Raw genomic sequence first — 15415 nt, 5'->3', positions numbered from 1 at the left:
CACACACAGAAGTTTTAATCTTCTTTGGGTGTGTATATTTCTTCGCAAGTTGAAGCAAACTGTTTTTATTTAATTAATTAACAATAAGTTTTTATTACATTGTAAAATAATTTGTTTTTTATAGATCTTTGTAATTTTATTGTATTACTTGTGGAGAAATAAAGATTTATTATTATTATTATTATTATTATTATTGAATTCCGCCGTTTGAGCGAGCTACGAATATGTCGCGCGACTAGTGTCCAGGTTCCAAAACACTGTGGGCCACCGGCGGCTCCGCCGGCGGCGCCGCTGGCTGCGCCACATGTTGCTCACGGCTAATAGGGGCCTAATGTGTATGTATTTTATAAGAATACGATGAAAGGTTGGTTACTCGGCTTTGGGTTATGGAAATACTCCATTTTCATTTTATATTGTTTTGGTTTAGAACAATATTTTAGCAAATTTTCCATATAGGGAATAAGCTATTACCGTAGTACTCATGGTAAGACCTGGACCCGGGAACGATTTATATTTTTGTTTTGAGGTCCCTAGCATGGCCGCCTTTAACTACGGATCATAAACATAAACAAAATGTCGTTGTTGGCCCGAATCATAAGAGCATTGAACAAATGTTTGATCGTTCCATTTGAGCAATGTTAAATCATGTTTATTTTCGGGCCAAAAATGTCATTTGTTTATGTTTATGATCCATACCGGTATTTTTCTATTAATCGTTCACTATATACGTAGCCATCTACGTAGTTTTACTATAAAATTTTTATACATATACTCAACAGTTTTGACAAATTGGTTGATACCCCACCGATTGTTATTAGAAGCTGACAACAACTTCCGTTTTGTAAGCTGACCAATGGGAGTCTCTAAAGTTCTTTGGGCTCCTCCCTATTCACAGCTGTCAAATTGACATTTATTTTCCTAACCTCTCAATAAACAGAGTTTGTATGACGTATCTTTTTGTTGTCTTGTCTTATCGTTTATTGAAAAATTTTACGTTGTACCCTATACCGTTTAGTTAAAAGAAAATCAGTGGGATTTTTAGTTCAATTATTATTAATTATTTATTCCTTAAATGTTAAGTGTTCAAAGTATACATTGGTGACCAGCTTATACTAGCCTTTAGAAATTCACAACATACATTGCGTGAATGAGAAGTTCGTTTGTTAATTTCAACTACTGTACTTATTTAGTTAGTTGTTGCAGTTGAGAACACATGAGCAACGTTGCACATTAATACAGTATTAACTTAATTGTTTTTGGGAAGACTAGCTATTTTCTATTTAGAAGTGAGCTATTTTTTAGAGAACTAACTTAACTTAAGTTATTTATTCCATATTGTCATTGCCCCATAGCTATTTAGGCCAAACTCAGTGATGTGTGTTTTAAAAAGGTTTTGATTACATTTTACATTTAAGTTAATCAGTCATGGAAGAAGTCTCCCAAGAAAATGAACCAAATATACAGACAACAGATCAGCCTCCTGGAACTGGGTTAAAACTATCCGGTTTATCCGAACTTACCGATATAGAAGCTATCAAGGACAGAATAGAACAACAAAAGGCAAATAAACTAAAAGCTGAGGTAAGTTAAGACCTTTTAAATTACTTAGGACTTAGCCTATAACTTATTACGTTTGTATAGGTATTGATGAACATTGTTAAGAACAACAGGGCCGACACAAAGCCGCATCCATGGAATCATTGTCAAATATATTGTCAAACTGGCTTTGTGACAGTTAGAAATTTGTGGAATGTGTGGATGAAGAGAACCCCAAGAAAGAATAGAAAATCAAAGAGAATATAAATAAGCAATGTTTTTATGCTATTGTTCTATCTTTTAAAAAGGCTACTAAAATTTAAAACTTTTTGATAAGTTACGGTATCAATAATTTGCCGACCTTATTGTGTCTTAAAACACCACTTAGTAGTAGCCTATGACTAGCAGTAGGCCAATAACTAGCACTAGACTTTCTATTTTTCTGTTCTTTAGGCTATATGATTTATTGTTGTACACTGATCACGGACTTTGCATAGGAAACAACATAGGAATTATCGTGGTTACGTCCTACTATCGTGACAACTTCGTAATAATATGTCACAAATGAGGAAGAATATTGTTGTGTAAAAATATTGTCGACCATAGATTTTAGTAGCTTAGTTATTTTCTAGTCTAAGTAAGTTGGGTAGCCTAGTACTAACTTTAATCGAGTGATTATAGATCAGAACCTAACACAAAACCTGTGTTCTGTTCGTTGTTGTTAAGCACCTTTGGTTGGTGTAAGCCAGCAAAAAATCAAGCTTAACATTTTAATGGTAAAATGTTTGTTCAAGCAATTGGTTAGCACACTGTCAAGAATTAAGGCAAGAGAGAGGGCCCGTAGAATTGCTAAATCTGGAGAGAAGAAAACTGATGATGGCGGATCTAACTCCCCAGCTAAGAGAAGCGGGACTAACTCTTCCAGCACGCTTAAGGAGAAGAGCAATTTGCTCAAAAAGAAGCTCGAAGAAGACAGGTGAGGATAATTGTGTTCAAAGTAAAGGTGAGAGTCACTGACACGCCATTACAATAAATAGATACACAATAATTGCTTTTATGCTTTGTAGATTTCTTCATTTTGAAAAACTAGAATGGTTGGAAGAGAAAATCTGTTCAAGACCTAAATACACTTATATACATTATAAAGTTTCCTAAGATTTACTATTAAGCTGTATGGAGATTAATTTTTGATGCTTGTTAGTTTTAAAAGAGTAATATATATTTTGTTTAAAGAAAAATAGTTGCTGTGACCCGTGCTTCGCTACGGGGTTAAAATACAAAAAGAATAATCCAGTTTTAGCGAATTTCCCATATAGGGAATAAGCTATTTTTTTATCTACTAGCCTATAAGAAACAGGTTGCTACACACTTAACAGTTGAGCACACTTGATAGAGGCAAGGCTCAATCAGAGACGTAGGAATTGGCTAACTCAGGAACTCGCTAACTCGGTCGTGTGGCGGAACTGGCTAACTCTGGAACTGGTTAACCGTCTCAGTCAGGAATTGGCTAACTCCGGAACCCGCTAACTCGATTTTGTCTCGCGGCGGAATTCGCTAACTCTGGAAGTCGCTAACCCGGCCGCGCCCACTGCTCGGAGCGTTGCCAACCTTGTACGACAAAATAATCGTACACTGCCGTATTTCAAAATGTCAGTGTCTATAAAGATACAGTAAATGTTATTGTTTTTTGTTATCAATTCCACTTTTAACAGATAACTAGCCCAAAGTAATTAAAAGACAATTAAAAAATCATAAAAAAGTGTTTTTTATTCAACTGTACAATGGCCAGTTAAATGTTTATGATTTCGATCTTAAATATAAATGCCATCAGTATAAAAGAAAATAATAGAATATGAAAAATATTCAAAATTTAGTCTAATTGGTAATAAATAATTAAACCTCTACGAAATTAAGCTAAAATACACGCAAGTTCTTAAAAACGGAAAACAGATTTAATTGTAATGTCGTAATAAACCAAAACCATTAATTAATACAGTCATCAACCATCGTAACTTTCATAATTAATTCATAGATTTTAAATTAAATGTTCGTCGTTGAACCGTCCAACTTACGTGTACAAATATGATGACATAGATTAAGTTTTTATCTAGGCCTAATAGTTTGAACCAAAGCATTGTAGACCTACTAGTAAATAGTTGCCTAATTCTAAAATGTGTTGAATTTTTTAGCAATAATGTTAAATGTTTTAAAACGGTTTTTAGATTGTACACCTAAGCACCACTAGTAAAAAATAGGAGAAGATATAATATTCATATAATAAAACGTGACAGGGTTATTTTAATTCACGATTTTTAATAAACTAATTGACGGATTTTCCTGATTTGAGTGTTGGGTTTCCTTTATATTGCTTTCACAAACGATGTAAACTATACCAAGCCATTGCTCGGTTCACCGTTCCCCAGTACTGAGCTACACAATAGACAATTGCTTTGTTTTTGGATAAGATAGAACCAGCCTGGAAAAAAACTCCAGACTTTTAAAAAGTAAGCCTACTGAAAGACGTACAATTAATATTAATTCAACAAAATTAAGAGGATGACCCAGGTTCTACACTAAAAGCCTACGATAAAAGAAATTTACAAGTTGTATTTATGCATAGACTAACTTTTAATGCAATCCATGAATACATTAGGCCTACCACTTTATAATGTATTGATAAATATTTATTTAAATTCAATAGCTCTATTTAAAAATACATAACCACTACAATGTAATTCTGTAATGACGTTTAACGTGTAAATTTTATTATGATTTATGATTTAAGGTTACTACAAGCCCAGTATATAAAATACGAACTCAAAAATTTTATTTGCAGAAGTTCACAAAATGGTATTTATTCGAATAAAAGAAACAAATGGCGGACTACGAAAATAGATATTTCATAACATGTAATAGATCCAAATTAAATGTGCATTTTTATCTTTTTCATACCAATAAGCTACTATTTAAGTAAGAAACCCACATATAAAACATACTCCCTTATATTAGTACATTTCTCATCCTTATGGATGATCTGAAGACAGTTGTATTGTTAGTTCTGTCTGGTGCCCTGTCTTTAGAGGTCGTGTTTTGTTTACAATTGTTTCTTGTTTTCAGTAATTTAAAACCTCGTTTAACCAACATGTCCCCTAGTTATATAACCAAACAGTAAGGAACAAATCATGAAGTTAACTATAAAATAATAGAAACACAATTTTGTCGACACTAGCGATCAGTGTCACCGGACATGAACTAGACACGAAAAACGAGCTTCAAAGTTTACAATGGGATGTAAAGTTTACTTGTGTTGGTTAGTCTATGGTAAGACTATAATGCATTTTCCACCCTAATAATCATAAGAACTTCTCTGTGGTTAAACATACTTCTAAATATATTTATTTTATCGACTACGTTGCTCTTACTCCTAATTAATCGTAAGATACGACATTATGGTGCCAATACGATATAGGTACTACACTTTCGGCAACACTGGCCAAAAATATTCGTGCTTGGCTCCCATTGGACGGCTCGCGAGGCTTCTGATTGGGAGTTAGCGAGTTCCGCCGAGGGACCGAGTTAGCGACTTCCGTACGAGGACGGAATTCGCTAACCCGGCTCTAGAGCGGGTTAGCGGGTTCCGGAGTTAGCCAATTCCGAAACCGAACAAGTTAGCGAGTTCCTCTCATCGACCAAATTTGAAGATAGGGCATTTAACATGGGGTTAGCGAGTTCCAGAGTTAGCCAATTCCGCGGACCCCTCAATCATACTTAATCCTAGGACTGCCCTGACCTGATTTATGCTAAAATGCTCGGTGCCCTGGCAATTTTGGCCATTTTGCAGAGGTTCTTTTAACAGTTCGCAGTGCCGAAAGTACTGTTGATAACCTAGTCATAATCATACTTGTTTTGTTCAGAAAAGAAAGGAGATTTAGAATAAAATATTAGGAATCCCTGTTGGTGGTATTTTTTTAAATGTGAAAAATGAAAACAATTTCAAACTCTTGGAATAATTTTTATAATCAGAGGCCTAGAATTTTTAAACCAAATTTTTTACAGACAATCTAAAGCCGCGTTTACACCGGAGTTTCAAACAAAAAGTTGCAAACTTTTATTGCAAACAGTAGTTTCAAATAAAAGTTTGCAATTTTTATTTCATGGTTTTGTTTCCATGTTTCATGAAATTGTTTGAAATAATTTCGACCTTGATTGAAACATCATTGATTGAAAAAAAATTCCACTTGGTTTTCACATCGTTGGCCCCCAATCCAGACTTATTGCCCTTTTTAGATCCTCTGTTAAATTTAATTATATGAGGTTCCTCATCTTATTTTGGACCTCTGCCTTGCTTAAGTTCATTCCCGTAAAATGTCATTCCACACATAGTTTTTCTTGTTTTTGTTTGTATAGTCAGAAATAGCTTGATTCCAAAGCACTTCCTGTTCTCTGTACAATCTAATTGACTACCTATTGAGCTTTTGATATTGTCATCTCCCCTCTCCGTCTCACTCAGTAGATTTTCCATCACTCACAACACGCATGATACGAGATAAGACACAACAAACAGGAGGTAGCTAGTAGCCAGGCTAGTATCAGTACAGACAGGGTTAATAACACTGAGTCGAGATACAGGGTGGTGCGAGTGATCACGTGAGTGAGACAGGAGGTGGTAGCGTAGGGGATGGCGGAGAAATGTTTCTGTTTCGTGTTTCAACGGCTCATAGTGACCGAAACTAGTGTTGCAAACAAAGAGTTTGCAACTCCCTTTGATCTTTACCGACAAGTGGAAACAAAAATTTCTGTTGCAAACACTGAAAAACTGTTTGCAACAGCAAAAAGTTTTGTCTAAAAATTGGTGTGTTTAGAGATGTTTGCAATTTCTGTTTGCAACTTGTGTTTCATACTCCGGTGTAAACGCGGCTTAAGATATACGAAATGTAGGCAATTTATTTCCCTACGTGGAAATGTGATTAATTTGTTTAAAATAATCTTTTTTACCAGAATTACGGGGAAAATCAACAAATTTGTGACATAAGAATCTGAACATTTGAAACATAAGAATATTATTAGAATTTATATTACAAAAGTTGTTATATTACTAAGGGTAACAATAAATTTATTCAGAATAATGTCATATTGTACATAGTAATAACCTTTTTATGACTTTATATGCCTAGAAAAACTAAATTTTAGTTTTGCCGTAAGCAAAAAATTAGTTACCGGTATTCAAAGTTATAATTTTTGTACTTTACTATAACAAGATAACATGCACTTGTACATGTACATGTATTGATAGGAAATATATTTCTGAACAAGAAAATATATACAGAAATATAAACAAATAAAGGTTTCAGAAGAATTATTGTGGCGTGAGACACACATACTGATTGTAGGCTAGGCTAGGATTTAGATATGGATATATACCACTACTAACTCATACACCACCTGACGATACACTTCTTTTACACTAAAACGCTAACCTCTGATGAAAATTAGCACAGATAATAATGTAGCCGCATTGAAAACCTTACTTTGATTCTGACGAGCAGAATGCAAACAACTTGTTTTTCCAGTTACAACTAACGTGTCACCTGAATCTCAATACTGATAGGCATCAAAACATAGAGATAGAACGTTTTCTTAGCTTTAAATAGTATGACTCTCATCACTCGATGTCAATTATCGACATATTTATTAGTAATTTAGAAACCGCTGTTTAGATGGTTTGGGCAAAATGGCCATCTGACAAAACAGCTGATTTCAAAAAATATTTTTTCAGATTTCCTAATGTCGACTGACAAAGTTCTCTATACGAAAATAAAGAACAACTCAAACTCTTTCTAATGGTACCAACCACTTCCTGTTTAAGCAAAAATTAAGACTTTTAGATTTTTTCAAGATAACGTGTTTTACGAGATTTTGTCGATTGCGGCTCGAAAATGTTACCCGCGGCAAATATTGTTCAAATTATAATAACAGTTATATTGAATCTGTCAGTTCTGCGAGGTTCGTGCGAGATTACAACACTCGAGGTTCGTCGGTTCGTTCTCGAGGTTGTACTCTCGTGCGAGGTGCTTATATATGAAAATAAAAGTTCAGAACCTCTTTCCAACGGTATCAAAATTATTACGCTTCTGGATCATTTTCAATGCGTAATTGCATTTGAAAAAAATGTCCGAACCGCCGGCAAACGGCGGTTGGGCACCGAGCACACACATGACACCGCCATTCAAACGGCGGAAGGCGATCTCTTATAACTTATATGAACTTATATACCAATAAATTAGTTGTTCGAAACTAGTCAGAATCAAAACAAAAAAATTTTTGCTGTAAAGACATAGACAATATCCAAGAATAAAAAGTTTAACTAAGGGTGTTGACTGTTGTATCAATAGTCAAAGCTAAGAGGGAAACTAAACAGACAAAAAAAATATAATGTACAAGCTAACAACTGACTTAAATTCAATAGGCCTATTTTAAAATAAATGTAATAATAAACAAACCTTTAATGAAGGTATGTGCCCGTCTAAGAAGGTTTGTCAAAAAACTGGTATTTTTCGGGGTGTTTCACATCAAGACCTGTCATTTAAGTAGTGGTATGCGGTTCATAGGTGTGTGGCTTACGGTTTTCTCAAAATTTTGTGATCCTTATTAGCTCATTGATTGGATGTCTGCATACCTACATATTCATTTCAAAGACTAAATTGATTTAAATTCTAATGCCGTTCATATTTATTTAAAATCTCTTTTATTATTTTCACTAAATATATTGAGCTCCAAAGACTACGGACAAAACAGTAGGCCTAACATAACTTAGTAAAAACTTCTACTTACCATGCCGTATCTATAAGAGTATAACTCAATAAAAAGAGCTTATTTCAATAGCCTACTAACATATGACTTAAGAGTAAATTTTGAACTCCTACGATTGGGCTTTGGGCTTGGTTGAAAAGCATCGCTAGTGCAAGAGACTGTTAGAGCCAAGCAGTCTAAGGTGTTGTATTTCAAGCCAGAAGACAGAAGCCAGAAATCAGGGGCCCATTTCATAATAAACTACAAGTTACAAGTTACAACTTGTTTCCATTAGATTTGCATTGGGCGATCAGCTGATTTACTAATAATATTAGTTTGTACTTTATTATGAAAAAGGCCCCTGGGTTTCAATCCGGTCTTGGTTAGGTCAAGTGTACAACTCACCTAGGTATCTAAACTATATTAGGGATGGCTCTACTAGAAGTTGACAGAATGGATATATTCCTTGTGAGATACACCTTTAACAAGGCCCATCAATTGCGGGTGTATCCCCGGTGCGGCGTAGCGTCGATCAAACCCGATTGGCTTACAAATTTCGGTCTAACGAATAGCAAATAACGTTTGGTGATGTACTGCGTTACGATGAGAGTCGACATAGTTCGCTAAAACACCTACAGATAATAGCTCTACTTAGAACTTAGCCGGTCCCATTGTATTGCTAATTGGAGGGAGAAGACGGGAAAACAAGTTGATTTCTAAGCTTGCCAGACGGGAAAATTTACTACCAACCTACACTACAACAAAAAGAATGTCACACACTACATGCTAACGTGGTATAGGTCTGCCTTCGACTGATGCTAGGCTCGCATTGACGCACTGCATGTGGGTTTGGGGTCAGTACTGACCCATCTTGAGGGTTTTAGCGATCAATTCAGGTTTTTTCTACTTTATGCTTATCATTACTGTTAGCACTTCATAGCATAAAAATAGGCCTTTTAATCACTAACTGATCCGTTTTATATGAAATGTAATGTGTTATACAACAATTCACTATAATTTACTGTTTCAGGGCGAGGTTTGAGAACAAGAAGGGCCAAGAAGATCTGGGGCGAGTGAGTGAGATAGTAGAACATATCAGAGTGCAGCTTGAAGATCAGGACAAGACTATACAGCAGATGCACAGCAACTTTACCTCTCCAAAGCCCCAACATGTTGAAGAGGTATGTTGGGGCTGTCAAAGGAAGTTAAAGTTAAATTAAAACAAGAAGATGGTTTGATACAAATTGTAACACCTTCCAGGGAAATAGTAGACACTGTTCATAATTGCTTTTGCATTGCAGTGGAGACATTTAACTTTTATAGGTTGGATTGGGGAACGACAGTCTGGCATTTTGCAGTGCTGTGAGTTTTATTCACTTTGCCCTATGATGGACACCACCAATGGATTGCTAAGTTTTTTTATGAAAAAGATCTAATGTCTTAGTGCATTTGATCACAAGAAACGTGGGTACAGAGGAAATTTGCTTCTTAAGGAAGGGCCCAAGCGGCAAGCACTATGTGAAAATTCCCATCACACAGGGCACAGGGTCTTCCTTCAAATTGTGAGCGAGGGCTAGGGTATTGAACTTTGCTCTAAAACCAGCTACTATTGCTGGTTTTAAGGTTAGTTTCAGTGACGTATAGTACCTTAAAGAATATTTATTACTAGAAACATTTAATATGCAGGCTGTAAAATTTGGACTCAAAAGACCGTTTTTGAATTGAATTTACTATTATGTATGAAGAAATAAATAAAAACATTTCCATTCCATGTTACAGGTAACCCCTCCAGAGCTAGATCTCCCGCCCGAAGTGAAACAGAAAATAGCTGACTTGGAAATGAAGGTTCTAGATTTACAGGTAAACTTGAACAATTCAATGGGAAATTTCATTATTTAGGTTTATGTTGTGTGTAACTAAATTTTTGTTTTATAATTTTTTTAATGTTTTTTTATTAAGTATGATACATACAGTAGACTCTCGCTCATCCGGATCGGCCTTGTCCGGACTCAGCTATTCAGCTAGTCCGGATTGGCAATTGTGATTTTTTTTTTTAGCGGCACAGTATTATCAAATAAACTCCGGATCGGCATTCGTGATTTTTTTTTAGGGGTACAGTACGTATATTCAAATAAAAACGGAACTAACGCCTACGTTTCAACGCCTTCAATTTATTGTGCGAGCAAGCCCGCATCACATTAACGGCATACATTTTGCGTTTTCAGGCGTTCTTTGCAAAATCAATAATCATAGTGTCGACAACACGTGCCATTTCGGGAGTGGAGGGGGCATGTCATTAACCTCTGTCAGACCGTCTGCGACCTCACCTGTACCTGTCAATCTGACCGTTGCGTCGCGTGCATATTGTGTTCTGTGTGTGAGTTCTTTAAAGTTTGACTGTTGCGTTGTGCATATTGTGTTCTGTGTGTGAGTTGTTTAAAGTCTGACCGTTGCGTCGCGTGCATATTGTGTTCTGTGTGTGAGTTCTTTAAAGTTTGACCGTTGCGTCGCGTGCATATTGTGTTCTGTATGTGAGTTCTTTAAAGTTTGACTGTTGCGTTGTGCGTATTGTGTTCTGTGTGTGAGTTGTTTAAAGTCTGACCGTTGCGTTGTGCGTTTTGTGTTCTGTATGTGAGTTCTGAACTGTGATAAAATGAGTTGTGATAAACGTAAGAAGTTGTTTGTGTCAGTTAAAGAGAAACTCCGTGCTATCAAGCGTATTGATGCTGGTGAAACAGCGAAAAAGGTTGCCTTCGAGCTAGGAGTTGGGACAAGTACCGTTTCAGACTGGAGGAAAAATCGGGCAACTCTCAACCTAGCGTAAGCGCAAGTAAGGTGAGGAAAACAATGCGTACCGGTAAACATAACGAAGTCGAAGAGGCGTTATTTTTGTGTAGCTTGTTGCCAGTCAGGTCTCTCAGGTAGTCAGGTAGATGGTTCCTCAGTTTGCAGCCAGTGTAGGAAGGTTCATGAACACAACTTGATGTCCAAGTGCAGTCAAAAATATTTACATAAATCACAGTCAGACCTTATAAGTAGCCCACTTGACTTTAATACATACCAAAAGCCTATAAATCCAATTTTTAATAGCCTCTAAATTAAATATCAATTTTAAATAACAAATGAGGAAAATACAAATTAAATGGTTAGGCTTACAACATCAATAAAGAATTCAAACTAAACGATTAGTTAAATAGTTCAAAACTAACGGTTTTAACGATCAATCGTAAGTTATGAGGATGGTGGCTAAAAACAGTACAAGTTTCAAATACAGTACAAGTGAATTAAACTTATTTTAAACAGACAAATAATACAACAATCACAAGCTAAATTTTGCTAATGCACTAGGCACAAATTTAGAATTAAAAGGCCGAAAAGGAAATTTAGAGAATAATCAATTGTGCTCACAAAGCAGGTCAAGAAGGCTGAATTAAATGAATAGGCTAGGCCGAGTAACAAACATGAAAAAATTTAGGCGGTTTAAGGGGAATGTTTTCTGGGTTCCCCCACCACTTTTCTAGTCTAATGTATTAATCAGCTGTCAGCTGTTGTTTCAAAGTTAGGGTGAGTTAGGATTCAAACGGCCTAAATTTTGTGAACGGAAATCTTATACATTGTGTAAGATCTGTAAGTTTTGTTTCTGAAATAAATGACAGAAATGTAACTTTTTCATATAGCAGATATAAATAATCATGTTATTTTCTTCTTTATTGATGAGTTTAATAAACGTTTTAGGAGAACTTGCGAGAGAAGGACAGTGTGATATCAGCTCGTACACAAGCCATCACTCTGCTTTCGGAGGATATGGCTCGTAAAGGCAAGGCCACTCTGGACACGCTGGAGGAGACGAGGAGTCAGATGAAGACAATGCAGGCCAACTTCGTGGCTCTGGAGCAGCGTATGGGCGAGGAGCGGACCAGGCTCAAGGATGAATTGGAGACCAAGAAACTTAAGTGAGTGATGTGTTGTTAATAATTAAGGAAATTAACAGGAAACCAGGCTTACCTTTGAATAAGTCCATAAACATATACACAACATAAAATATACAACACAAAAGTAGAAATTCTCGTACTGGAGAAATGGCAATGGCAGTTGCAATTTGAATCTATTTCACCTTGTCAGAGTTGCCAACACTGTTAAAGAGACCAAACATTGTTTTTACTGTTCCTTATGTATGAATATGTTCACTCATTATGAATCCACTATATACAAAGTTCTATATTTACACATGTACACACATATATAAAAAATATTTACACACTAGCCTGCTATGAAAGGTGAGGAATTGGGATTATCTTATATTAAGGTTTGGTGGGTTTCTAGAGTGCGTGAACCGTAGGTAGCTTAGTTCCCATCTTCTCAGTTCTGAGGGGTTGCAGTTTGGAGGCAGTTGTTTTATTATTTTTGAAGAGAAGCAACTATTGAAATCAGATTTGGAGTGTGATGAGGCAAGGTAGACTACTGGTTTATCTTTATAATTATTTTTTACATCTTGACGATGGCCGTTCATTCTGATATGGAACTGGTTCTTTGTTAGGCCTATATACCGAGCTGGGCAGTTTTTATATTGAAGCTTAGATTAAATTGCTGGTACTGCAGGTGTTGTGTTCTTGAATCTTGAAAATGTCATTTGTTGGGAAAAACTTGTGGTGGGGGGGTTGATGGGACACGTTTTACATCTGGAAATATTACATGAGAAAGAGCCCTTTTAGGGTTTGTTTCTGTTTGTTGTCATTGGATCCGGTGTCTTAGGACGAACAAGAATCTTTCATCTTTTTGATGTTGGGTGGTTGGCAAAATGTGGTTGTTAGTGGTGTTTTCAGGAAATATTTTGTGTGTGGGAAAGCTTGGAGAATTTTGAATCCACCTTTTAGAATGGAGTTGAGGGATTGTAGGCCATGGTGGTAGTCAGTTATTAGGTTTAGGTTTTGCGGTGGTTTCTACAAGGTTTTGGGATAGCCTCTTTCAATGAATGCATTGGAAATTTTTGAATTTAAATTGTAGAGTTCCTCTTCTATTGAACAAATATGTTTGGCTCGGATGGTTTGGCTATACAGTATAGATCTTTTGGTATTGGCTGGATGACAACTGTCAAAATGTAAGTATTGTAGATTATTGGTGGGTTTGATATGAATAATTGAATTAAATGTGTTTATTTCCGCATAATATATACAGAAAGCCAAACATACTTTTTAATACAAAATATACTTACAAAATATAAACTAAGACTAAAAATAAAAAGAACATGTCTGTATAGATTAATTTAATTAATTATATGAAATACAGCAGACATAGGCAAGTGCTGCCTGTGCGTCTGCTGGGATATGAATGCCAGGGGTTATCAGTTCATTATTTATTTTCACGTTTACGTCTAAAAATATTATTTCTGAAGTTGAGCTGGTTCAACAACCCAAGACCAATGTTAAGATAAAAATATTGAAATTTAATTTAAAGCTTGTAATTAAATACTATTATCCCAGATCTGAAAGTTTGTAAATTGACTTATGAAGTCAATTACACTGAGTACCATGTGAAGTCTTGCCAATAATTAGAAGTTCCTGTTTTTCTTTAATCTTGGTTTTATGTTATCAAAGTTTCTCATTTTTTAATTATGACAATATAATACGACTCACTCCCATGCACTCTTCCATGTGGGATTTGATTATTAGTTTATTTTAGCTATACAGTAGCATAAAACTTACATATAGCTTATACATCATGTTCTGTAAACATTGTCTATTTCATCCGAGATAAAAGATATTTTGATTGGATTTTAAGTACAATATTAGCACTCCAACATTCGACAACCCAGCAATGTACTAATTGAGTCATAAGTTAATGTTTTGACCGTACTAGAATTTCTAACTTGAAAGAAGTCTTGCATCTTTCTGTTCACCATATCCAGTCTGATCCCCTGAATGTCTAGTTATAATCAGTGTGTAGAATATGTGCATTGCTATGCTTTGGTTCAATACTTGTCTGTCGGAACTTATAACTAACAATTCCCAGACTGATTCATTTTAACTCCAAATAACTGGAGATAACAATGAGCTTTTCTCAGAATATTAGCTAGGTTAGGTATTATTTTAAGTAAATGCTAACTTTTTGAAATCTTAAAAAATATTCTTTTGTAGGCTTCAACAGTTAGAAAAGAATTATAGGGCGGCCGAGTCAGCCAGGTTTGATCTCTCCACCCGAGTTGCAGAGTTGCAGGAGAAAGTTGTTGCTGTACAAACAAAGAATGTGTCTTTGGAAGAAGAAGTTGCTGCAGCTGCTGCAAAAGCCAAAGAATTGACTGAGGCTTTAGAAAATAGCAACAAGCAAACGATTAAACTGAAGGCTCAGTTCAAGGTCAAACTTAAAGCATTAGAAGAGGAAAGAGACCTGCTTAAAAAGGTGAGATGATGTACAACTACATAAAAAGTTGAAATTTAAAAAGTATCTAAGTGCCACAGCAACCCTGCAGACTGAGCAAATTGCCATTTGTCTGATTGGACTTTGACCAAAATCTATCAATACTATTACAAAGAAGAAGTGGTGTTTGTCTGTCTGTGTCTGTCTGTCTCTCTGTTTGTGTGAGGATATGGACTTAGGACTCTGCCCTGTGGGCTTTGAAAGTTTAACCATTTTTGAAAATATCAGTTAAAATAAGTTAGGCTACCTCAATATAAAAAAAAATATCATTAGCAGAACCTCTATATAGCGAATTTAATATCTACTTAACGAAGTGTCTGCTCCTTTCCCTTGTTATAACGAACCCCCAACATTATTGTTTTTTAAACATCACAGTTCCTTTGATGAAAATGAAATGGAAAAATTTTGGAAACACTTGCGCTGACAATTGTCTACTCCGTTTTACCATTGCACCATACTCAATGATTTTACACATCTGTCTGCAGTGCGCTAGGTCACAACTGATTTCATTTGCCGGAGACTGATGACGACATAATGCTTATTAAAGTGTGGTTGGGTGATGTGATTGGGTGATAAGTATCCTTGGCGATTTTTGGATGAAGGGAAACCTATGAAATAATAGAAGAACCAAGAGAAAGAATTAACCCCTTAACCGCCACGCACGAGATATGCCGGG

The 15415-nt window shown here is 35.7% G+C and overlaps 1 protein-coding gene across 2 annotated transcripts in view; it reads left to right on the top strand.

Moving 5' to 3' along the window:
- The first annotated feature begins 1281 nt into the window (after positions 1-1281).
- Positions 1282-15415, top strand: part of LOC128988497 (uncharacterized) — a 34965-nt gene continuing 20831 nt past the window's right edge. For both annotated transcript variants that reach the window (XM_054409834.1, XM_054409833.1), the window contains exons 1-6: positions 1282-1581; positions 2331-2512; positions 9356-9506; positions 10105-10185; positions 12061-12278; positions 14460-14721. In XM_054409834.1, coding sequence (XP_054265809.1) covers positions 1426-1581; positions 2331-2512; positions 9356-9506; positions 10105-10185; positions 12061-12278; positions 14460-14721 — 1050 coding nt within the window. In that variant the 5' untranslated portion in view covers positions 1282-1425. The remainder of the gene's footprint in view (positions 1582-2330; positions 2513-9355; positions 9507-10104; positions 10186-12060; positions 12279-14459; positions 14722-15415) is intronic.

Source organism: Macrosteles quadrilineatus, unplaced genomic scaffold (assembly GCF_028750875.1).
Source record: "Macrosteles quadrilineatus isolate MER2022 unplaced genomic scaffold, UCM_ALF_1.0 Scaffold_3__2_contigs__length_128488019, whole genome shotgun sequence".
NCBI classification, from domain to species: Eukaryota; Metazoa; Arthropoda; class Insecta; order Hemiptera; family Cicadellidae; genus Macrosteles; species Macrosteles quadrilineatus.
The sequence above is the reverse complement of the archived record's forward strand: the minus strand, read 5'-3'. Positions and strand labels throughout refer to the sequence as shown.